Genomic DNA, 23,066 nt, shown 5'->3' with positions numbered 1-23,066 from the left:
TCAGGGTGAGGTCAGGGCCGGAATCCCCACACGGAACAAAGGTGTCAGCAGCGGGCAGATGGTGAGCACGAGCAGCCACGGATCCGCCCTCTGACACACACACACACACACACACACCCAGCTGCAGCTGGACACAAAGCACTGACATGAGGCCAGTACAACACAGCATACACGCGCACACACACACACACAGGTTTGTTTTTGTGAAAAGTGGGGACTCTCCATAGGCGTAATGGTTTTTATACTGTACAGACCGTATATTCTATTGCCCTACACCAACCCTACCCCTAAACCTACCCCTTACAGGAAACACCCAGCTGCAGCTGGACACAAAGCACTGACATGAGGCCAGTACAACACAGCATACACGCGCACACACACACACACACACACAGGTTTGTTTTTGTGAAAAGTGGGGACTCTCCATAGGCGTAATGGTTTTTATACTTTTATACTGTGTGCTATTGCCCTACACCAACCCTACCCCTAAACCTACCCCTCACAGGAAACTTTGTGCTATTTCAGATTTTCAATACACTCCATTCTGTGTGATTTATATGCGTTTTGAAAAGTGGGGACATGGGGTAATGTCCTGAAAAGTCACCTTCTCCTTGTAATACCTGTCATACCCTTGTCATTATACAAATTTATGTCCTCATTTGTCACAAAAACGCGTGCGCACACACACACAGACACTCACACACACAGACAGACACGCACACACGCACACACAAAGCTGCTAAACTTCACGGCCTCCTTTACCATCCAAACAACTACATACACACAATGAACACAACAAATGAAATGCACAGTGTGGCTGAAACTGTTATCTTATCTGTGTTGGATACTCTTCAGAACAGTGTAGTAGGATAAAGATCTGACCATGAGGACATTCTGTCATGACAATATAGATCCAAACAATTCACTTTTTACTGGCTCTTGTGTCATTCTTCTGTTCTGTACTGTGTTAACACAAGACACGCATTATGATGAAGGGTATGACATGACTACGATATTCTGCTTGGGGAAATTTGGCTAAAATCCATTTACAATGGTTTCATGCTGTATAATGGATCAAATTTTCAATAATTTTCACAATTTTCAATCATCCTCCAGGAAGTGAAATAACTTCTGCTGGGAAAATAACAGTATAGTCAGCTACGTGCAATATTTTTGTGGTTTGTGTCACTCTAAAACCCTCAGTCCTGTTTGATAAAATGACACAAATCAGTACGATAATACACATTTCCGAAGAAGAAATGAACACCATTAGTCAGTCAGTGCTTAATCTTTAAAAACTTGAGCTCTTATTTCACTCCTGTTAATTTATTTACACAATGACATGAAATTTAGCTTGACCACAGCATACATTGTAAGGATCCGTTCACACAGTAGGTGTTTTTATATTCCACTATGCTACTTTTCCATCGTTTTTCCGTGTAAACACATGGACATGTTAGACTCAAGTCTCTTGCAGCATCTTGCGCATAAAAGAGTTCAAAAGGTAAAGGTAAAAGTAGTTATACTTTTAAAATTAACATCTTAGACCTTGTCTTTTTCAGTTTATTACTACCGCACTTTACTTTCTTATTGTTTTATGTAAACAGGTGCTTTTACTATTGTCGTCGTGTCTATTTGCAGCACCTCACGCATGACAGCATTTTAAAAATATGGTAGTCAAGTTAAAATGAACTTAACTTTGTCTCGAGACAATTCGAAGTGAACATTGTTGGGCTAGTTGCGAACATTCGAATCAAACTATTTGGGCATCAAAGACAAAAACTTTTGATATATGAACATTAAGTTCTTTCCGAACTTTCAAACATGTGCTTCCTGTAGTGCATGTTAAAACGACACGCATACATTACAAATGACATCCCTGAAGCCTGCAGCATGTCAACACTAAACAAATCAATGCGTCCTGCCTCTTTTTACGTAAATCAACGTTATGCGCACGGGCCTTTGAGTGAACCACGCCAAAGCGTGTGAACTCGTCATCAGGCATTGTTTCCTTCAAAGGTGGGTCGCTGGTTTTGAAACAACAATACTCGTGACTTAACAATATATCATGACTATTATTACATCAGAAGGTTTTAACCTGCACACCCAATATTCACTTCTGGGTGGGGTTAATTTTTGAATGCATGCATTCCTCTAGGGCACAAAGTAGATGTGAAATTATTATGCAGAAGGTGGCACAAGCTCCGCCCCCCCACTCATGGGCCAACCTGCCAGAGCTGTTATTGACGACACCGAGATGAAAGCGACCTTGCAAAGCCTGATCCGGAAAGCTAAGCACGTCTAAATCCCACAGCGGACAGCCAACGCGTGCAAAATTCAGTACTGCTGATTCGACATGAACCGCGGACATCAACCCACAAAAGGACAGCGAGTGACGCCTCTTTAAACCACTAGCTCAATTTCAACTAAGCTGTCAATCACGAACAACATTCTTCCCATGATGCAAAAATGAGGTAGAATAAGTCAGTAAGTGCAAAAGCAAATATGGCGCGCTTTGTAGACTTAAATTACATTTATTTTAAGAACTGTCGCTTATAGCTATTGCATTGGAATGAAAATATCTCACTACTATGACATAAAACAATATTTAATATTTCTATTTGAAGCTATACCTGAGCAATGGAATATCACAGCAAAACACCTCTCCTAGCTTTATTAAAGCCTTACGGCCTGTACTTCCTCTCAGAGATTATGACAGACAGGAATCCAGATGTTCATTAATTGTGGACTCTGGGACTTTGATGTGGCAGACGGGGCAGTGGACGGTGATCAGGATTGGAGGATTGTTTGCTTGCTGATCACTGACTAGCAGAATGCAGTCTTCCACCTCCTCTCTCTGCTGCACTGTGGACGTCGAGGACTTGCCATTTGTCTGCTGGAAGTAATCAAAGATATGTTCAGATTTATGGTCGTCCCATGATCTCTTCTTGGCTCCTGAAGGCGTCGTCCCTGATGTCCTGGGGCTGCCGATGCTCCTAGGGCTTGGAAAGTTGGATTCAGGCTTTTCGGAGCCTCCAAAGTGCTTGGAACCGGACCCTGAAGGAACTGAAGCATGTGAACTTTGGGGACCGCCAGTGTTTCGGAATCCTGAGCTTGAAGCATCTGATTCTAGTTTTGGGTTACTTACGAAGAGCTTGGAAAAGTAACCCGTTCCAGTTGCAGACTTTTGGGGGCTTCCCAAAGTTTTCGACTGTGAATCTTGGGATTTCGACGTTTGAGCACTGCTGCCGAAATATTTGGAGAGATGCGAGTCATGCGACTCTGGCTTTGGCATTGTGGCACTGTATGAGTGATGGTTACTGATCAGGCTAGTTTGCCCGTCTAAGGCACTAGATGAAGATGGTCCCTTACATTTAGCAGGGTTTGCTGTTGAGGCATCTGCGGCAGGCTTGGAGGAACCAGCAGCAATGACTGCTCTCTCTGGAGATTTGAGGACTATGGCCTGGAAGAGATCTCGTACCGACCTCTGCTTGCCTTTTACGTAATTGACTTTGGAAATTCTCACAGGCGAGCCGTCGACGTTGACGAAGGCATTAGTGTTACTAACAGACTTTCTGCGGGGAACATTCGATGCACCTGAGCTGACTCTTTTGAACGAGTTTGCCTCGCTGGGCTGCAGTCTTGGAAGGAGCGGTGAGTCAGGTGGAGAGGCGAGAGGTTCGGGTTGTGCTTTAGGAGGACTCTGACTCTGCTTGTTCGTGGAAGTCCCTCCAAGAACAAACCCTCTCCCATTGAATGGAATGACATTTCTGATGTCTTGTGAGCCAGAGCCTGCAACACAATACATATTGATATAGTTCAGTCATTTGAAGCTAAAGTTTGATTTTCTAGAAAAGCATACAATGTGGGGCTATCAAAACATTACTCTTTGTTTGTTTGATCAACTCCATATTGCAACCCTAGCTCAACCAATGGAATTAGTTTGGGGTGGGATCTGTTTGTTTGACCAATGGCAGAGAAGTTTTGTGTTCATGAAACCTTAAGGTGCGTTCGCGTCTTTGTACAATCCATAATTATTGCTCGTAAACTCTGAATTTTCCGAGAGCTGCCACTTGTACCACCTGACCTCTGCAACATCATATGGAAAAACTTACAATGGCAGCGGCTCCAAACGTAAAATGTAGTTAAGCGATCAACGAAGGGACAATACAATACAGTTTAATTTAGCTAGTACAGAAATGTGAAATTAATAGTCTTATGTCCCATTAAACTTTAAAAAAAAAGTTTATTAAGCATAATGTTTGTTGTTGTATTGCAGTTTTGTCTGATTACTGAAATTGCACAATTATTGCACATTGCTGGTACAGAGCACCACATGGTATAATAGTAATTATGGAAAAAAACAACATGGCCTGACTGTAGCATTATTTAAATCTATTCTGAAATATATTAGAAACATTCACTGTTATACGGTAGGTGGCGCTATTGCACATCTTCTGAAAGTGGTTAAAATTTCTGGATCAAAACAGGGCGAAGAAGCAGATACAGAAGTGATCGCAATCAACCCAGGAAGTGGTATCCACCTTATTTTTCAATGTGGAAGTAAGCCGTTTTCTGTGAATGTGCGAGACTTCCGCTTCATTAGCCACAGTAGGGAAATAACCAGAAGAATAACAAAGTGCAATAAATAGTAAAACTGTTTGTGCTACAACCCAGTGTGCTTATAATTAAGACAATACATTAAAATAATATGGTAAGAAACACATTCAATTTCCTAATGGCCATGGCCGCTCATTTGGGTGCATAAGTACATAGTGCGTCTTTTGGGAGGCAGCTATGCTCTACGCTACAGTCTTCAGGTTTATGGTGTCCCAGTCACCAATATTTTAACGATTCATAAAAGATTACTCACTGTCTGGCCAACAGATTTCGGTATGGAAGTAAAGGTTAGGATCATGATTTTTCGGTGGTGCTACAACACACTGTTAGTATTTATTAGCACCACTTGTGTTTGCTTTTGGGATATAATAGAGCATTTGGACCCTGGGAACGGTGACGTCAAACTGGATATGGTTTAATACTGAATATCGGAATCGCATCTTACAGTGATGTTGGTGCCACTTGCTTGGTTGATTCGGTTCATGTGATTGCAGAACTCTGGACCATGGCCATCTCGATCTCTGTTGTTTTGAGTCACAAAGAGAAGAGCGTGGATCATCTCATGAAGAAGAGTCTGAGGAAAGAAACAGTGACATTAAAATCAAGATGCAGCTGATCAAAAAATACATTTAAGGTACATAATCTGACAGAAACGTAAAAACACAATAAAAGTAAATGAGAATTTAAATTTTCCTCACATAAAGCAGAAAGAAAAAAGATGCTTAAGAGATGGATCAAGTTATTACATTTTAATGATAGATTACAAAAACAAACCTTTTTTTATTTAGAATAAGGTGTAGTGTTGTGTGAACAGTGTTGAATTGTGCACAATATGACCAAAACATGAATTAACCCTGTAAAGCCTGACATATGAAATGTATTTATTTATTTAGCAGACGCTTTTATCCAAAGCGACTTACAAATGAGGACAACATAATAATAAATATAAAATAAAATATAAAAATAATATCCTGAAAAATCCCCCCCCTTTTTTTTCTTCAATAGAACAGTTTATTGAACCTTCAAACCTTCATGTTGTCAAAAACGGTTGCATATGTTTGATGTTTTGTATCATATTTGATACTTTTATGGTCTATACAATTTTATTTAGTGAGAATATAGTGCTCATACCCTGATAAAAAACACTTCACTTTTATTCCGAAGCCAAAACTGGGAAAAAAAATATGCAATTTAGTGCAAAAGTTATTTATATGGCCAAAAAAGTAAAATGAAAATCCAATAGCTTGTAATGTAAATCAATGACATATTTATTACATTATTACAGAATATTTATATAAAATGCATACAGGCCTATTGTAAATATCATTTGTCACTCGATATTAGTGGTCGACTGAAATATCGCCAATGCCGATATATATCGGCCGATATTTGGCATATTTCAAATATCGGCATCGGCTGATAAGTTTTTCTGTTTGGCCGATATCTCCCAATAATGTGTCTTAGTAAGATTAGAATTAAATTCTTAGTTGTATAATCAAAGCTCTGTCGCTTTTACTGTGGGGGCAAAACTTAATGCAAAGCAATACAAAGAGGACTGAAAGATAATAGTTCCTAATTTTAAAACAATTTTTATCTTTTTAAAAAAATATGAACATAAGTAAACATAAGCTGCAGTAAATGTTCATCTTGAAATATTCTATGCTATTCTAAAACTCTAAAATGTTATTCTAACATTTTATATTGTAAAATCAACCAGTAAGACTGTTTAGGGCCTTTCGCACCGCTTTAGTCCCAGAACTAAATGTACAGTACTAAAGTACTGGGACGATTTTTGAAAGAATGGAAAAGAGGACTAAGTATCTCCAACGACAACTGGCAGTGCTACATTTGCTACAAGTGCCTGCACTTCAGCGTCCGTCCATCTATCGCTGTTCTCCATACTTGCGAAATAAGTTGACACAATGTTTACAGTATGTTCTCACGGCGTTTTAAATCATGGCGGGTGAGGGCGTTTTCGTACGAGTTTGGCCAATCAATGTCTACTTACGTCACGATTAGTACCAGTTGTGCTGGTTAGACCCTGCTCCGGAGTAGAAATCGCACCCAGTTCTGGCGGTGCGAAAATGCCAAAAAGTGGGTAATTCCACAATTAGTTCTGGTACTATGAAAAGGTTCCCGCGGTGCGAAAGGCCCTATTTGTTACATATCACGGTTACAATATTGTTAAACCTAATTTACAGTAAATGTTCATCTTGAAATATTACTAGCAATATAAGTTATTCTAATGTGTATTTAATAAAAACCATTTAATATCTATTGGAGGACTTTTTTTGAATTACACTAAAATATTTAAATGGTTAAGGAATTAAATGGGGATGTTTTGATTCTATTTTAACTTTCAAAGTGAAAAAAAAAAAGTTTAACCAACCTGTACAAGATCTTTGCGGGGTCTGAGCCTCAGGAGTGGCTCACTGAGTCGAATAGAACACAAGCCTCCTCTTCCCTCATAAGAGCAAACACCAGCACATCTGAGGGAGTCAAACATTACAGTGCGTGCATAATTATTATCAACAATTATTATTATCAACTTAATTATTATTAAGTTGATATTCTGATCATATTTTTTTTCCCAAGCACATTTGACCAATTCCTAACCACATTAATCTTAATAACTACTATTAATTTGGCATTTAATCATTTATAAGTGATATATAATTCCAAAATGCCCATTAATTAAATGTCCATGAGAAGGATGCAATATTGGAATTTGCAAAGTTAAGGCATGACCATTGGACAGCGAAATGCTGTCAGCACGGTCAGAAAAAAACAGGTGGAGAAGAAAAGACACATGCTAAGTGCAAAAGAATTAGGTGTGAAACCATCAGGAACCGTTTAGTCTCCAGCGCCACCATTTTTCAGAACCGCAACCTACCTGGAGTCTCCAGAAGAGCAATGTGTCAGGTTCTCAGAGACTTTGCTTGGTTAAGGCTTTATGACTCTTGAAGGACCAGCACCACATCCTCTTGTACCACTCTTTCAAGAACTTATCTTCCAGAATCTGGCCGTAAGTTTAGTATGGAAGCCCGTTTCCGCCACTTAATAAAAAATAAAAGAGTTAATTGCGACTTTTTATCTCACAATTCTGACTTTATAACTTGCAATTGTGAGATATAAACTCGCAATTCTGAGAACATGTCAGTCTTTTTTCCCCTCTCAAATTTGGACTTTAACTCGCAATTCCGAATTTATATCACGCAATTCTGACTTTATAACTTGCAATAGCGAGTTTATATCTCACAATTCTGAGAAAAAAAGTCAATTACCGCTATTACCTTTTTTAAAAAAAAATTTTTTTATTCAGTGGCGGAAACGGACTTCCATACTTTTCAGGATAGGAGATGGACTAAAAATAACTTCCCAAAACTCCGTTTCCGCCACTTAATAAAAAATAAAAGAGTTAATTGCGACTTTTTATCTCACAATTCTGACTTTATAACTTGCAATTGTGAGATATAAACTCGCAATTCTGAGAACATGTCAGTCTTTTTTCCCCTCTCAAATTTGGACTTTAACTCGCAATTCCGAATTTATATCACGCAATTCTGACTTTATAACTTGCAATAGCGAGTTTATATCTCACAATTCTGAGAAAAAAAGTCAATTACCGCTATTACCTTTTTTAAAAAATTTTTTTTTTATTCAGTGGCGGAAACGGACTTCCATACTTTTCAGGATAGGAGATGGACTAAAAATAACTTCCCAAAACTTACTGCCAGATTCTGGAAGTTAACATGTAGGTAACGTGTCTTTTGATCTCCAACGTGTCTTTTTTGGTTTTTTTCCTGACCTTGCTGACCCAAGGAGCATTTCACTGTCCAATGGTCATGCCTTAACTTCACAAATTCTAGTACTGCATCTTTCTCATGGGCATTTAATAATTTTGTGACTTTCAGTCTGAATTAAATCTCTCTTTTTTTGGCTCACTTTATCTGTAAAAGAAAACCTGCCTAATAATTATGCACACCTGAACAGTGTTGGGGGCAACTCATTACAAGTAACGCGAGTTACGTAATCAGATTACTTTTTTCAAGTAACTAGTAAAGTAACGCATTACTTTTTAATTTACAAGAGAATATCTGAGTTACTTTTTCAAATAATTAACGCGAGTAACTTTTTTTTTTTCCAATTTATTGACTGACAGCTCTCCTGTCCTCATGTTGAGAGAAATCAGAAGATGTTACTGTAGTTCTAAATAAATATGAATATGCATGAATTCATCTCACACACAAAAAACCACATATTCAGTATTCCTCAAAATTAATAAAAATAATGCAATAATTAAATGTTAAACAACACAAATATCCTTTATGTATTTAATCCCATTCTATTAAAATGAACAAAAATAATGTAACTCAGAATATGACGCAAACCTGCAATAGTTAAATGTTAAACAACACAAATATCCTTTATGTATTTAATCCCATTCTATTAAGCAATGTCTTTGCTTCTGACCTTCGATGATCCAGTTCAAGCGTACTAATAAGCACAAATTACTCTAGACAAACATTTGTGTCTTTTATATAAATGTCTTCTTCTGCATTCTACTGTACGGACGTAAATGTACTTTCCCTTCAGCCTGAGGCTTATTCATTTCACTTTTGGTGTGAAAAGGCTTTTATATTCGCCAAAAATAGAACTTTTTTATTTTAAAAACAAACAAGCAAGCCCTGTCCAGATTTAAAAAGTAACGCAAAAGTAACGCAACGCATTACTTTCCATAAAAAGTAACCAAGTAGCGTAATTAGTTACTTTTTTATGGAGTAACGCAATATTGTAATGCATTACTTTACTTTTAAAAGTAACTTTCCCCAACACTGCACCTGACTATAAGGAGTTTTCACTTCAAGCCTTCGTGGACAATTATATATCACTTATAAATGATTAAATGTAGTTATTACGATTGATGTGGTTAGGAATTGGTCAAATGTGCTTGGAAAAAATATGATCAGAAGAATATCAACTTGCCTAATAATTATGCACGCAGTGTCGGCCAGAAATGAACATAAGTCAAAGTCATCTGTCTCTCTAATACAGGTTCTGGTGAGCACCAGACTGCATCGTGCTGTCCGCTAGATGTGTGGCTCTTACAGTGTCATCCGCGGACTCCACTTGACCTCCACCCCGCTGAGTTTCCCCCAGAAGAACTGGTCACTGAACTGCAGGAACATGGCCCTCACGTCCGGACTGGGGTCCAGCATCTCCCACGACGCGTCCACGATGGACAGCGGTCTCTCTGGACTGGGCTGGGAGTAAGACATCACATCCATCAGCCCAGAGGACTCAATCTTCCGCTTCTTGCTGGACGGGTGGTCTTCATCAGTCGCGGTCTCCTGATCAAACTGCTCTTGTAAGCGAAGAGCGAGTAAGAAGTCTTCGTCCTCCATCTTCAGTCTGCTTTCCACTAGAGCCCTGTGAGAGCCACATTGCTGGCCAACCGTGAAGTCACACAGAGTTGGGAATGCTGGGGAAATGTATTTGTAAGTCTAATAGTTATAATGTTACGTTATATGCACGAACAGAGCAACATTGGAGATGTTAAAATATGCATTACAATAACGCTACAAAAATAACAACCCCTGGAACTGGAGACGTAAAATGGTGACCAATAAAAATAGTTGCACGGAGTTGCTAGATCCACACAAACAACGACAAATCGTAGAATTATTAGTTTTTTTTGTCATTTTATTGGTCAGTTATTTATTATTTGATATTTAATTATTAATTACTAGAAGGAATATTGGATACTTCTGCAAATATTTTACTCTGAACACTTCCTACCGATAAGGTGACACACTCAATTAGGTTTTTCTGGGTTTTACTCAGATGGGCATTTAATGACATATTTAATAAAATAAAGACAATTTACTTTTATTGCGTTTATAAAATGTGACCCTGGAGCACAAAAGCAGTCTTAAGTCGCTGGGGGATATTTGTAGCAATAGCCAACAATACATTGTATGGGTCACAATTATCGATTTTTCTTTTATGCCAAAAATCATTAGGATATTAAGTAAAGATCATGTTCCATGAAGATATTTAGTAAATTTCCTACTGTAAATATATCAAAACTTCATTTCTGATTAGTAACATGCATTGCTAAAGACTTCATTTGGACAACTTTAAATGCGATTTTCTCACTATTTTGATTTTTTTTTTTTGCTCCCTCAGATTCCAGATTTTGAAATAGTCGTTTCTCAGCCAAATATGGTCCTATCCTAACAAACCATGCATCAATGGAAAGCTTATTTATTCCGTTTCAGATGATGTATAAATCTCAATTTCAAAATATTTACCCTTATGACTGGTTTTGTGCTCCAGGGTCACAAATGTTAAGCCGTGTGTACAGTTTTAATACTGTATAATTCTATACGTTATATAAATATGTACTACTTTAAGCTACGTTTGCAATAAAAGTGTATGAATTAAAATATAACATGTATATACATACATTTGACAGTTACTGACCCGATGTGGGGGTTTTTTTGTAGTCAAGCTTTTTATTTATTTACTTATTATGCTTATTAACACGGACAGCAACGCTAAAAGACATGTGCCATACACCAGACACAAACAACAACGTCTTACTAGATGTACATGTAATTAGTATTAAATTATTCAAACATAGTATAAGTGAGTGACTCTGTGTTGTTATGCGTGCTCAGTACTTTGAAACGCTCGCGCGTCACGTGATGCGTCGGGCGTCGCCTGCGTTGAGGAAGCGAGCAGCTCTGCAGCTGAGAGCCGGATTTTCACGCATTTATCCTCACATTTGTGTTTCATTTTCGCCGTAACATCGAACAAAGAAATGGCAGACACTGGAAATCGTTTGCGTAAGTTGCTGGAATGCCCTAATTTTGACCCTCAATCGTACGTGCAGCAGCTCTCGCAGCAGTCGGACGGGGACCGAGACCTACAAGAGCACCGTCAGAAAATACAAACACTGGCCGACGAAACCGCGCAGAACCTGAAGAAAAATGTTTATAAAAACTACAGACAGTTTATTGAGACAGCCAAGGAGATTTCTTACTTGGAAAGTGAGATGTATCAGCTGAGTCACATTCTCACCGAGCAGAAGAGCATAATGGAGAGCATTACACAGTCTCTCCTGTCCACAGATAAAGACGAAGCAGCCAAAGAGATGCTGGCAGCCTTCCCAAAGGAAACCGAAGAGGTTAAACAAAGAACCCTGACCACACTTTTGGAAAAAGTGGAGGGCTGCAAGAACATCATGGAAACCCCCGGCAGATATCTGGTCTATAATGGGGATCTTTTGGAGTATGACGCAGACAACATGTCACAGATCCAAAAGGTTCACGCGTTTCTGATGAACGATTGCCTGCTCATCGCAACCTGGCTGGCGAACAGACGCGGAGCCGTGAAATACAAATACAATGCGCTGTATGATCTAGAAAGCTTTGCGGTTGTGAACGTAAAAGACAACCCTCCGATGAAGGACATGTTCAAAATCCTCATGTTCCCCGAGAGCCGCATCTTCAAAGCCGAGAACAGCAAGATCAAGAAAGAGTGGCTGGAGATTCTGGAGGAAACGAAGAAAAACAAAGTGGCGAAAGACAAAAACATAAAGGAAGAGGAGGTGCCAGCGTCGCCGGTCCGGCAGGACGTCTCCACAAACCCGTTTGATGAGGACGAGCCTCTGGGTTCAGAGGAACTGGTGGATCTCAGTCCCGAATGGATCCAGGAGCTTCCAGAAGACCTTGACGTGTGCATCGCTCAGAGAGACTTTGAGGGTGCTGTTGATCTTCTGGATAAGCTAAACGAATATCTGAAGGAGCAACCAGTGAGCCCACGCGTGAAGGAGCTGAGGGGGAAGGTGGATGAGCGGGTTCGACAGCTGACGGAGGTCCTGGTGTTCGAACTCTCGCCTGATCGCTCGCTCCGTGGAGGACCTAAAGCTACGCGGCGAGCCGTCTCTCAACTCATTCGCCTGGGACAGTCCACGAAGGCCTGTGAGCTGTTTTTGAAAAACAGAGCGGCGGCCGTCCAAACCGCCATCCGCCAGCTTCGCATCGAGGGCGCCACGCTGCTTTACATCCAAAAGCTCTGCAACATCTTCTTCACGAGCCTGCTTGAAACCGCCAGGGAGTTTGAGACTGATTTCGCAGGCAACACTGGCTGCTACTCCGCCTTTGTGGTCTGGTCTCGCTCGGTGATGAAGATGTTCGTAGATGCCTTCAGCAAGCAGGTGTTTGACAGCAAAGAGAGCTTGTCCACGGCTGCAGAGTGCGTGAAGTTCGCCAGTGAGCACTGCAGGCAGCTGAGCGAGATCGGCTTGGATCTGACCTTCATTTTGCAGTTGTTACTCGTGAAAGACATCAGGGCGGCTCTCCAAAGCCAGAAGGACATCATCATAGAAGCAACGAGGCATCGTAACTCTGAGGAGATGTGGCGTAGGATGAACCTGATGACTCCTGAAGCTCTGGCCAAGCTCAAGGACGAAATGCGAAGCTGCGGGATCGGCAGTTTCGACCAGTATACGGGAGAAGACTGCTGGGTCAACCTGAGCTACACCATTGTGGCCTTCACCAAGCAGATGATGGCCTTCCTGGAGGAAGGGCTGAAGCTGTACTTCCCAGAGCTGCACATGGTGTTTCTGGAGAGCCTGCGGGAGATCATCCTGGTGGCGGTGCAGCATGTGGACTACAGCCTGCGCTGCGAGCAGGAGGCCGAGAAAAAGGCCTTTATTCTGCAGAACGCATCGTTCCTGCATGAGACGGTGCTTCCTGTTGTGGAGAAGCGGTTTGAGGAGGGAGTCGGGAAACCAGCCAAACAGCTCCAGGATCTGAGGAAGAGCTCTCGGTCTGTCAGGGTCAACCCCGAGAGCACCATGTCCTTCGTCTAATAGAGATGAGCTCGGACGTCGGTCTTCAAATCTCAGTACATTTCACTACATTGCACTCATGTGACTCATTTTTGGTGTTGCGATGCACTCCTAACCTCTCACACTCTTTAAAGGAATAGTTCACTGAAAATAAAAATTCTGTCTTTTTTTTTTTTGTACTCACCTTTATGACAAACCTTTATGTTGTTGTACACAGAACACAAAAGGAGAATTAAAAAAAATCTCTAATTGCATCCTTTAAATTTCCGCCACCGAATAAAACAAAATAGGTAATTGTGACTTTTTTTTATCTCACGATTCTGATTTCTCTTGCAATTCTGAGAAAAAAAGAATGGCAAGATATGCCGTTGTGAGATATAAATGAATGTAAGTTGTAAAGCGAGCAAAAAAAAAAAAGTACAGTCCTGTGACTAATTGCAAATTTTTATCTCAGTTCAGACTTTTTTCTCTCAATTGCGAGTTTATATCCCACAATTCAGAATTGTCTAATTGTGAGTTTATTGCTTACGATTAGAATTTGTCAGAATTGCTTATGAACTTCGAATTGAAATAGCAAGTTAACATCTCAGTTCTGAGTTAATATTTTGAAATTCAGACTTGTTGCGAGTTTATATTATGAGCTCTTTTTCTCAGAAGTGAGAATTGAGAGAAACAAATTGTAATTACCTTTTATTTTTTTTATTCTGTAACAGAAACGCTTCTATGTCTAAACCAAATGGCAACTGTGTAACACTTAAATGTAATAATATTTAGTGTATTGTGCTTTGTCGAGAGATCGGCTGTTGGTTCTTTAATCATTTATAATGAACTGTATATTATTAAAGTAAATGGAAATTCATATTGCCCTATTAAAATGTAAAGAATTACATTTGTCATTTCAATCAAACAAAAAGACAGGTGTTGAGATGAAAACACTGTTATATATACTGCTTTTTTTGAGTGTGTTTTTGTACACATAAACTAGTAAACATCTGGTTTAAAAAAGCAAGGTGCATTATACACACTTATCATGAATATGCTGTATTATTTTGAGGCTATGCTTCAGATGTCGAAGCTTTTAAATGTAGTGCCCCCTGGTGTACAGGGAATTGTGTAATAAAAATAAGGCTCTGTTAAAAATCCCAAAGCCAAAGTCTTGGCAGAGTTATTAAAAATATTCCTTTTCTCTTTGATCCTGCTGTTTCTGTTCTCTGCCAGACTTCATATCCTTGATCAAATATTAGCAAGGTCTTATTGTTTTGTGTTTCGTTGTTTTAACCCTCCATTAAAAGACAACTTTTAATTTAAAAATGATAAGATGGGGAAAGGTTTAAGGTGTTGGCACTGTTCATGGGACTATGAAATGAAATTATCTTCTAAATCAATTTGAAACAAGAATTGTAATGCATGCAAGAATATCTAACTTCACTATTTGATGCAATCTGGTTTGCACTGATGCACACAACATGGACACTGTTTTTCCAGTATTGTATGCGTCACCCTCTGGGTTTTGACAGGAGTTCATTTAGTCTTGGCAGACCCCCAGCCTAATCTCACGGATCAGTCTCGCGCCTCTGAATAAAACGACAGGCATGTGAGAGTGAACAAAAGCATGTGCCTTTGTGCCCCTGATTGTCAAATACATATTTTAACCCTGCACTATTAGTTTATATTGGACTGGACATTAATCAGAAATCTTTTGTGATTGACGTTTTCTGTCCTATTTCTCAATTTTCACTTATTTATTTTTCCTATACATACTGTATATATATATATATATATATATATATATGTATGTATGTATGTATATAAACCTAAAACTAGAAAAATTATACTATTTGTGTGTTTTTTTAAACCATGTATTTCAAGAAAAAAAGTAGCTACTATAAATGCTTATGTATAAATACACATTATTGATTTTTACACGAGTACAATATTTTCCCCATTATTTATTTTTTATATGAATGTAATATTTTCCCCATTACTAGTCAATCATTAGATAAGGTGGTGTGATGAAGTGCTCATTAATTCTGTGCTGTAATTAGACTGTGTGGGCAGGGTTGGACTGTAAGCAGCCCGATGCATGCTGTGAAAAATTCCTTGCTCTAATTATTCACGGCCACTCACAGAAATAGGCGACTGGTCAGCTCTCTCGGATGCCAGCACAATTACAACGCCTGTCCTCCTTTGACGGGGTTGTTTACACACGGGCTTCTTTAAATTGCAAATTAGGCCAAACCTATGACCCTTTGAATACGGGACGATAATACAAATTCCTCTCGCTGCATTTAATTAGCGGAGTTACGGGAGTTGTAGTTTTTAAGTGGTCAGCAGAAGCGGCGGGTATCAGCGTAGGGACTACAACGCCCACAACCGTTCTCTCACTGCGCATGCGCGGAGCGGGTAACTGGAGCTGTCCGCGTCTGTAGTGCTGCTCTGATTTCATTGAACGCGATGGAAGAAGAACTGAAATGCCCGGTTTGCGGTTCTCTCTTCAAGGAGCCGATTATTTTACCGTGCTCTCATAATGTCTGCCTGGCGTGTGCTCGGAATATCATCGTGCAGACCCCGGAGGGAGAGACCCCTCCGCAGAACCGATGCTCCTCGGACTATGACTATCTGGATATGGACAAGATGAGCATGTACAGCGAGACGGACAGTGGCTACGGCTCATACACGCCGTGCCTGAAGTCTCCCAACGGAGTGCGCGTGTTCCCGCCGGCGCTGGTGCACCGCCACTGCTCCATCACCTGCCCGCTGTGCCACCGCAGCGTGTCCCTGGAGGAGCGCGGGCTCCGCGGCTTCCAGCGCAACCGGCTGCTGGAGGCGATCGTGTCCCGCTACCAGCAGAGCCGCGCCGCCTCCGTCAAATGCCAGCTGTGCGACCGCAATCCGGTGGACGCCACGGTGATGTGCGAGCAGTGCGATGTGTTCTACTGCGCTCCGTGCCAGCAGCGCTGCCACCCCTCCCGCGGACCGCTGGCCAAGCACCGGCTGCTGCCGCCGGCCGCTCCAGCGCAGGGGACCGCCTCCGCGCGCAGACAGGCGAGCTGCGTGGACCACGAAGCGGAGAACTACGGCATGTACTGCGTCAGCTGCAAGACCCCCGTGTGCTACCAGTGTCTGGAGGAGGGCAAACACAGCAAGCACGACGTGAAGCCCCTGGCCGCCATGTGGAAACAACACAAGGTAATTAACGCATTGTGTGGCACTGTGGCTGGACCATGTAGTGCAGTACTTTCAAGAATACCACGGTCCCACCAAGGTACTCGTCTTCCTTAAATAAGTAAATAAAAACAAGTATGCACACCAAAAAAGTTCCAAGAAGTGCCATTTCAATCTTAGAAGAAATTGTGACCCTCTCTGTGAAATCCAGGCTAAAGTCTCAAAATCTAATTATGATATAACAAGCATCAAAGTTTTGATTTCACTCTGATTTCAATCTTTGGCATGGTCTTGCTCCGTCAGTATTAAAGGTATCAAGGTTACATTTTCACAGAAAGTTCTTTACCTTATGAAGGATGGTTTTATTGTAGAAAACAGCAAATCACAAAAAGTGACTTTAGCTGGGTTTTCACAAGACAGGGTCACAATTCTTTTATATTGAACTTTTAAGGATTATATCACTGCCATATTTGGACCCCCTGCTGTGGTTCATTACAGATGAAGATTTTTTAGATATAGTTTTTTTTTTTGAGAATTTAATCAAAAGACCCAATAGTTCTAAAACATTTATATATAGTGATGCAAATAAAAGAACCATTTTAGGTTCCCCAAAAAACCTTTATATTAAAAGAATATGTTCTTAAAAGCCTTTTCCCCTAAGAATATGAAGACATTTTTAATATACTGAAGGTTCTTCGTGGAACTATTGATGCTAAAAGCTTTTATTTTTAAAGATAGAATCCTTTTAGGATTCTAAACATGAGATCATAACATTTTATGGATTATATTCTTGTTGAAGTGCTATTTCATGTATGTATCAATGAAACATATAGTGTATTTTATCACTGAAATAAACTTAAAATAACTATTACACAGTCATCAACAACTCGTTTAGTTAATTCATCTCTTATCCTGAAGAACTTTTTTTGGGCCAAAAAGGTTCTTTTCGTTAATTCAGTTCCATTCAGTAAAAATAAATAAAATAAAAACAGAACCCTAATATACTTAACCCTTAATAAACCCTAATTTCTCAATGTAATTTTTTCAATACATTTACAGTGCTTTTTTAACCATGACATTCATATGAAAATGTTCAGATCCTTTTGTGTTCCATATACAACAACATAAAAGTTTGACATGATGATGGCGAGTAAATAACGACAGATTTTTTTCCCCCTTCAGTGAATTTTCAGTGTGGTGTTATTTGAACTACATTGGAATAGCTTGCAAATGTATTGAACAAGGAATCAAATCTACTGCATCTATTGAATAAGAGTTTCGGCTAATAAATGCATGTTCTTGTTAAAGTGCTGCAGGAGAGGGTTCACATTTTTGGTTTTGACACTTAAAGGGTTAGTTCACCCAAAAATTAAAATTAGGCTGCGTTTTACTCACGCCTTTTTTTGGGCCAAAAAGGTTCTTTTCGTTAATTCAGTTCCATTCAGTAAAAATAAATAAAATAAAAACAGAACCCTAATATACTTAACCCTTAATAAACCCTAATTTCTCAATGTAATTTTTTTCAATACATTTACAGTGCTTTTTTAACCATGACATTCATATGAAAATGTTCAGATCCTTTTGTGTTCCATATACAACAACATAAAAGTTTGACATGATGATGGCGAGTAAATAACGACAGATTTTTTTCCCCCTTCAGTGAATTTTCAGTGTGGTGTTATTTGAACTACATTGGAATAGCTTGCAAATGTATTGAACAAGGAATCAAATCTACTGCATCTATTGAATAAGAGTTTCGGCTAATAAATGCATGTTCTTGTTAAAGTGCTGCAGGAGAGGGTTCACATTTTTGGTTTTGACACTTAAAGGGTTAGTTCACCCAAAAATTAAAATTAGGCTGCGTTTTACTCACGCCCGAGGCATCCTAGGTGTATATGACTTTCTTCTTTCAGACGAATCCAGTTGGAGTTATATTAAAAATGGTCTTTGATCTTTCAAGCTCTATCATTGCAGTCAGCGGGTGTTGCATTGCTTCAGTCCAAAAGAAGTTAAATGAAAAGCGCCCATCCATAAAAAAAGTGTCTCATACGGGAGAACAAAGGCCTCCTGTAGCGAATCGATGTGTTTTTGTAAGAAAAATATCCATATTCAAAACGTAATAATCACTTTAATCTAGCTTGCGCCAGCAGTTGTACACGGAAGCAGCTCCGGGAGCATGACGTATGAGTTCAGCGCAGCGCATGCGCCGGTGAGTCTCATGAAAACCAACATTTGTTAACAGGAGCAAAGGAAGCAAAGTTTCCTTACTTGAAAACCAGTTTCCCCTTGGCTTATATCGAAATCCTCTGACATACGTTATGAATATGGATATTTTTCTTTCAAAAACGCATCGATTCGCTACAGGAGGCCTTTGTTCACCCCCCGGAGCCGTGTGAGACGTTTTTTTTTAATGGATGGGCGCTTTTTATTTAACTTCTTTTGTACTGAAGCAATGCAACACCCGCTGACTGCACTGATAGAGCTTGAAAGATCAAAGACAATTTTTAATATAACTCCGACTGGATTCGTCTGAAAGAAGAAAGTCATATACACCTAGCATGCCTTGGGGGTGAGTAAAACGCAGCCTAATTTTCATTTTTGGGTGAACTAACCCTTTAAGCTCTTTTAACACACACTCACACATACTGTCCACTCTCGGATTGTACTCGTGCTTGTCTCTGCCCCCAGTGTGTGCTGTATGTGTGTGAGTAGGTCAATGTAAGTGCCTTGTGCTGTACAGTATGTGTGTGAGCTGCTGTGCAGTGGCAGGGGGTAGTAGGAAATTGAGGAAAGCTTGTGTGTAGTGGATGGAGAGAGTCATTGTGTGTGTGTGCTATTTTATTGTAGGCGGGGAGGAACTGTGTGAGTGTGTATGAGTCAGTCTAAATTCTACCCTCCCGCTGGGCCTCGTTTTTTCTTCATGCACTTTAATGGATTCAGATGGAGCTGACAGAACAGATAATTTTACACGTATTGCATGAAGCTATCAGATTGATCGGTTAAATTAGAACAAACCTTTAGTCTGAATTTAGCGTGAATCTCTTTAATCCTACGTTGGGGCGCTTTTGGGTCTTTATCAGTTAAGTGGTGATTGTGACATTTTGCTAGTCATTTATGAATCAAAAATGGGCTGTGAATCATGAAGATGGGACATATATGTTGATTTTAGTGAATAAAGCATTAGATTGCAGACTTAAGTACTGATGTCTAATGATTCCCATCGATTATGATAGTTCAGAAGCGAGAAATCTCATTGACTATATTTTTTTATTGCTGGATTACACATAATAACCTGCTCTGCTGGGAAATACACTGTATAAAGAGAAATGTTCAGTATCAAGTAAAGATACAGGCTCATAAAATATTCTCTGTTAAGCCTGAATTAGCCTGACATATCTTCTCAGATCTTTTCCCAGTGAGATTGTTTGGAAGCCTATTTCAACCCTTGAGTAAAAATGAAACAGATCATTTTGAGAAATAAAATCAGAGGGAGAGATATATAGTCACAATGTGATATAAAATTGCAATTATGAGACGTTACAATTACAGTAAATAATGTCACATTGTGAAGTATAATTCACAATTGCGATATGTAGTCAAAATTACAGTACATTAAATGAAGTTGCAGTTACGAAAAATAAAGTCACAGTTATAAAAAATAGAGTCAATTATGAATAATAAAGTCACAATTTGGAAATATATAGTCACATTGCAAAATATAAAGTCACAATTAGGCTAAAAGCACAATTGTGAAATATAAAGTGATTTTGTGAAATATAAAGTTCTAACAGAAATAAAATCAAAATGACAAGATATAAAGTTGCAATTACAAAAAAGAAGTCAGAATTTGTAGATATAAAATCACATTGTGAAATATAAAGTTACAATTACAATAAAGAAATAAAGTTGCAATTGTGAAATATACAGTGACATTGTGAACTATAAAGACACAATTACAAGAAATAAAGAAGATATAAAGTCACAGTTGTAAAAAATAGTCACAATTCGGAGATATAAAAAAATTTGCAATATAAAGTCACAATTATGCTAAGTAAAGTCACGTTTGTGAAATATAAAATCACATTGTGTTATAATGTTACAATTACAATAAATAAAGTCACAATATGGAAATATAAAGTCACACTGTAAAAATACAGTCACAACTATGCTAAATAAAGTCACAATTGTGAAATATACAGTGAAATTGTGAGAAATAAAGTCACAACAATACAAAAATATGTTCACAGTTTGAAGATATAAAGTCACATGAAGTTACAATTATGCCAAATAAACTTGCATTTGTGAAACATAAAATCACATTGTAAAATATTAAGTCACAATTATGCTAAATAAAGTCATAATTACGATATATAAAGTGACAATAGTCTCAATCTGGAGATATAAAGTCACACTGTGTGTAAAGTCACAATTATGCAAAATAAAGTAAAATTATAATAACATAATTTTTAGGGCTGCCCCCTAATAATCGACTAATCGTTAGTAGACCAAAATGTAATTAGTCGCAGAAAAAGAAAATCCACAGGCGAAGTCTGTGGTTAACAGATCGTTAATGGCTAGTCTATGTGGTAATACAGTACATCTATGGGCAGGACATCCAAACGCTCCACTATCATTCATCGACCACTCAAATATGGCTTATCATCTGAAATATGTAAGTATTAGCAACTTTACATGGCCGCTCAATCTAATAACCTAGAGAAATGTGCGCTATTCTAGTGTGTGGAAGCTGAACAGTCTCCATCTGTCCCGCTCACTGCAGGACAGATGGAGGCGCTGGGGCCCTCACTTACGCCTAAAATACTCCGTCATTTTTGGTCATACAGATAAGAGTAATACATCTCCACGTTTATTTTGTGTGCACTCACAATACCGCACTTTTGTAAAATAATGAAAACAAGCAGGAGGCGCTTTCTGCCGTCTCGGTCTCGAGCGCGAAACTCCGTCTATATCTTTGCCTTACAGACATTAAAAATATATCTATAGAGAGTGAAATGTCTTATTTTCAAATGAACCAATTCAAATGGAAAACATATTCTTAGATTATGCAATCTGTATGAAACATGCACACAGGCGCGTCCACTACTGCGGAGATGACGAGTCAGTGTCGCCGACTTCATCTCTTAATCCGAAAACAAAGAAAGCACTAGGCTAGTTTATCAAATTATTAAAATGATAATGCAGTCTCCTTACTGTTTTTCCCTGACACATTCATAATCATTACTTCTGCCGGTGCACGGTGGCAAGCTTTATGCGTGTGCTTGAGCGCTTATTAGTCTATGAAGGCAACTAAAGGCTCATTATAATAATTTAAATGGTTTATTAAAAAATGTGCGATTAGTCGACTAATGCTTCAAATGAACGACTACTAGTCAACCAGAAAAATCCTTAGTCGAGGGCAGCCCTAATAATTTTACAATTACAAGAAATAAAGTTGTAATTATGAGAAATTATGTTGTAATTGGGAGATATAAAGCCACAATTACGAAAAATAAAGTCACACAGTTACTTTTTTGTGAGGCATAAATAGGCCTCAGTGTAAGGAAAAAAAATTGCGATGTTGTACTAGTCAGGGGCGGATCTACCGGGTGGCACGGGGTGGCAACTGCCATCCTAAGAAAAAGCTGTGCCACCCCAGAATTATCCCAGAATAAAATATAAATGTAAGCAGTGTTTCATGAGCTACTTTTCAGATGACAGAGTAACGCAAAATAATGGCAAAAACACGTCTTTTAATAAACTGCACGATGGTTGCATGCACGCACACACGCAGCGTGCCAGTGAGGTCGGCTTCATTAACAAATGACTCTTATGAACCGGAACTTTTTGAGTCAAAACCACAACGCGGCCCAGTTCACTAACTAATTGTTTTTACAGTTGTTCGTGAATCAGATAATTACTGCTTTTCAGGTAACTCAGAAGTCCTCTGAGAAATCTGATCCCGTCCGGATATGTCTGAGATTCATCGCGTAATTATTTGGTGATCCGATTCTCCGACCGCTCGCTTCACTTTCATCATGGATATAAGCCCTAACAATAACATGAAATCAATAAGATGCCGATCACGGAAACTAATAGCAGAGTCAGGTAAGAATCTAGTCTTATTGCAGTTTTCTCGATTGTTAATATAACTGATTTTAGTTGCCACTTTTTTCCCCAAACCATTAATTCAGTTTTCTAAACAAAGACACATTTCTCAAAAAGTTCAACAATGAGTAAGTTAAATATTAGGCAGCAAAACTGATGACACACCAATCAGAATCTCTGCATGCTAACAACGGAGAGAGGAGAGAGCTGACAGGGGTTTTATACTTACACATACAGTATAATTACAGTTCAGTACCAGTACATTAGATCATGGAAATTTCACTATTCTATATGTACAGTAAACTGTAGCACATGT

General features: G+C 39.1%; 3 protein-coding genes across 4 annotated transcripts in view; 2 read left to right on the top strand and 1 right to left on the bottom strand.

The window, feature by feature from the left end:
* Window positions 1-1,838: 1,838 nt before the first annotated feature.
* On the bottom strand, window positions 1,839-10,230 carry LOC107548399 (sprT-like domain-containing protein Spartan). The gene is made up of 4 exons (XM_016229063.1): window positions 9,730-10,230; window positions 7,010-7,109; window positions 5,043-5,194; window positions 1,839-3,806 (listed from the first exon to the last, which is right to left on the bottom strand). Exons 1-4 carry the CDS (start codon window positions 10,023-10,025, stop codon window positions 2,711-2,713), a joined length of 1,644 nt encoding a protein of 547 aa, XP_016084549.1. The 5' UTR covers window positions 10,026-10,230; the 3' UTR covers window positions 1,839-2,710.
* A 1,103-nt stretch (window positions 10,231-11,333) lies between these two features.
* Window positions 11,334-13,802, top strand: LOC107548423 (exocyst complex component 8-like). Its single transcript, XM_016229088.1, has one exon. It carries the CDS (start codon window positions 11,447-11,449, stop codon window positions 13,499-13,501), a length of 2,055 nt encoding a protein of 684 aa, XP_016084574.1. The 5' UTR covers window positions 11,334-11,446; the 3' UTR covers window positions 13,502-13,802.
* A 2,077-nt stretch (window positions 13,803-15,879) lies between these two features.
* The window catches only part of LOC107548422 (E3 ubiquitin-protein ligase TRIM9), a 60,741-nt gene continuing 53,554 nt past the window's right edge, over window positions 15,880-23,066 (top strand). For both annotated transcript variants that reach the window (XM_016229086.1, XM_016229087.1), the window contains exon 1: window positions 15,880-16,669. In XM_016229086.1, the coding sequence (XP_016084572.1) occupies window positions 15,935-16,669 (735 nt within the window). In that variant the 5' untranslated portion in view covers window positions 15,880-15,934. The remainder of the gene's footprint in view (window positions 16,670-23,066) is intronic.

Source organism: Sinocyclocheilus grahami, unplaced genomic scaffold (genome assembly GCF_001515645.1).
Source record: "Sinocyclocheilus grahami isolate Dianchi unplaced genomic scaffold, SAMN03320097.WGS_v1.1 scaffold347.1, whole genome shotgun sequence".
Classification (NCBI taxonomy): Eukaryota; Metazoa; Chordata; class Actinopteri; order Cypriniformes; family Cyprinidae; genus Sinocyclocheilus; species Sinocyclocheilus grahami.
The sequence above is the reverse complement of the archived record's forward strand: the minus strand, read 5'-3'. Positions and strand labels throughout refer to the sequence as shown.

What these genes read in the sequence shown, in the direction of transcription:
- LOC107548423 (XM_016229088.1), top strand. Translation starts at nt 11,447, where the DNA reads ATGGCAGACACTGGAAATCGTTTGCGTAAGTTGCTGGAATGCCCTAAT.
- LOC107548399 (XM_016229063.1), bottom strand. Translation starts at nt 10,025, where the DNA reads ATGGAGGACGAAGACTTCTTACTCGCTCTTCGCTTACAAGAGCAGTTT. An exon ending in TGGAGTCCGCGGATGACACT is followed by an intron (nt 7,110 to 9,729) that starts GTAAGAGCCACA and finishes TGACTCCCTCAG; the next exon opens with ATGTGCTGGTGTTTGCTCTT. An exon ending in CCCGCAAAGATCTTGTACAG is followed by an intron (nt 5,195 to 7,009) that starts GTTGGTTAAACT and finishes TTCTTTCCTCAG; the next exon opens with ACTCTTCTTCATGAGATGAT.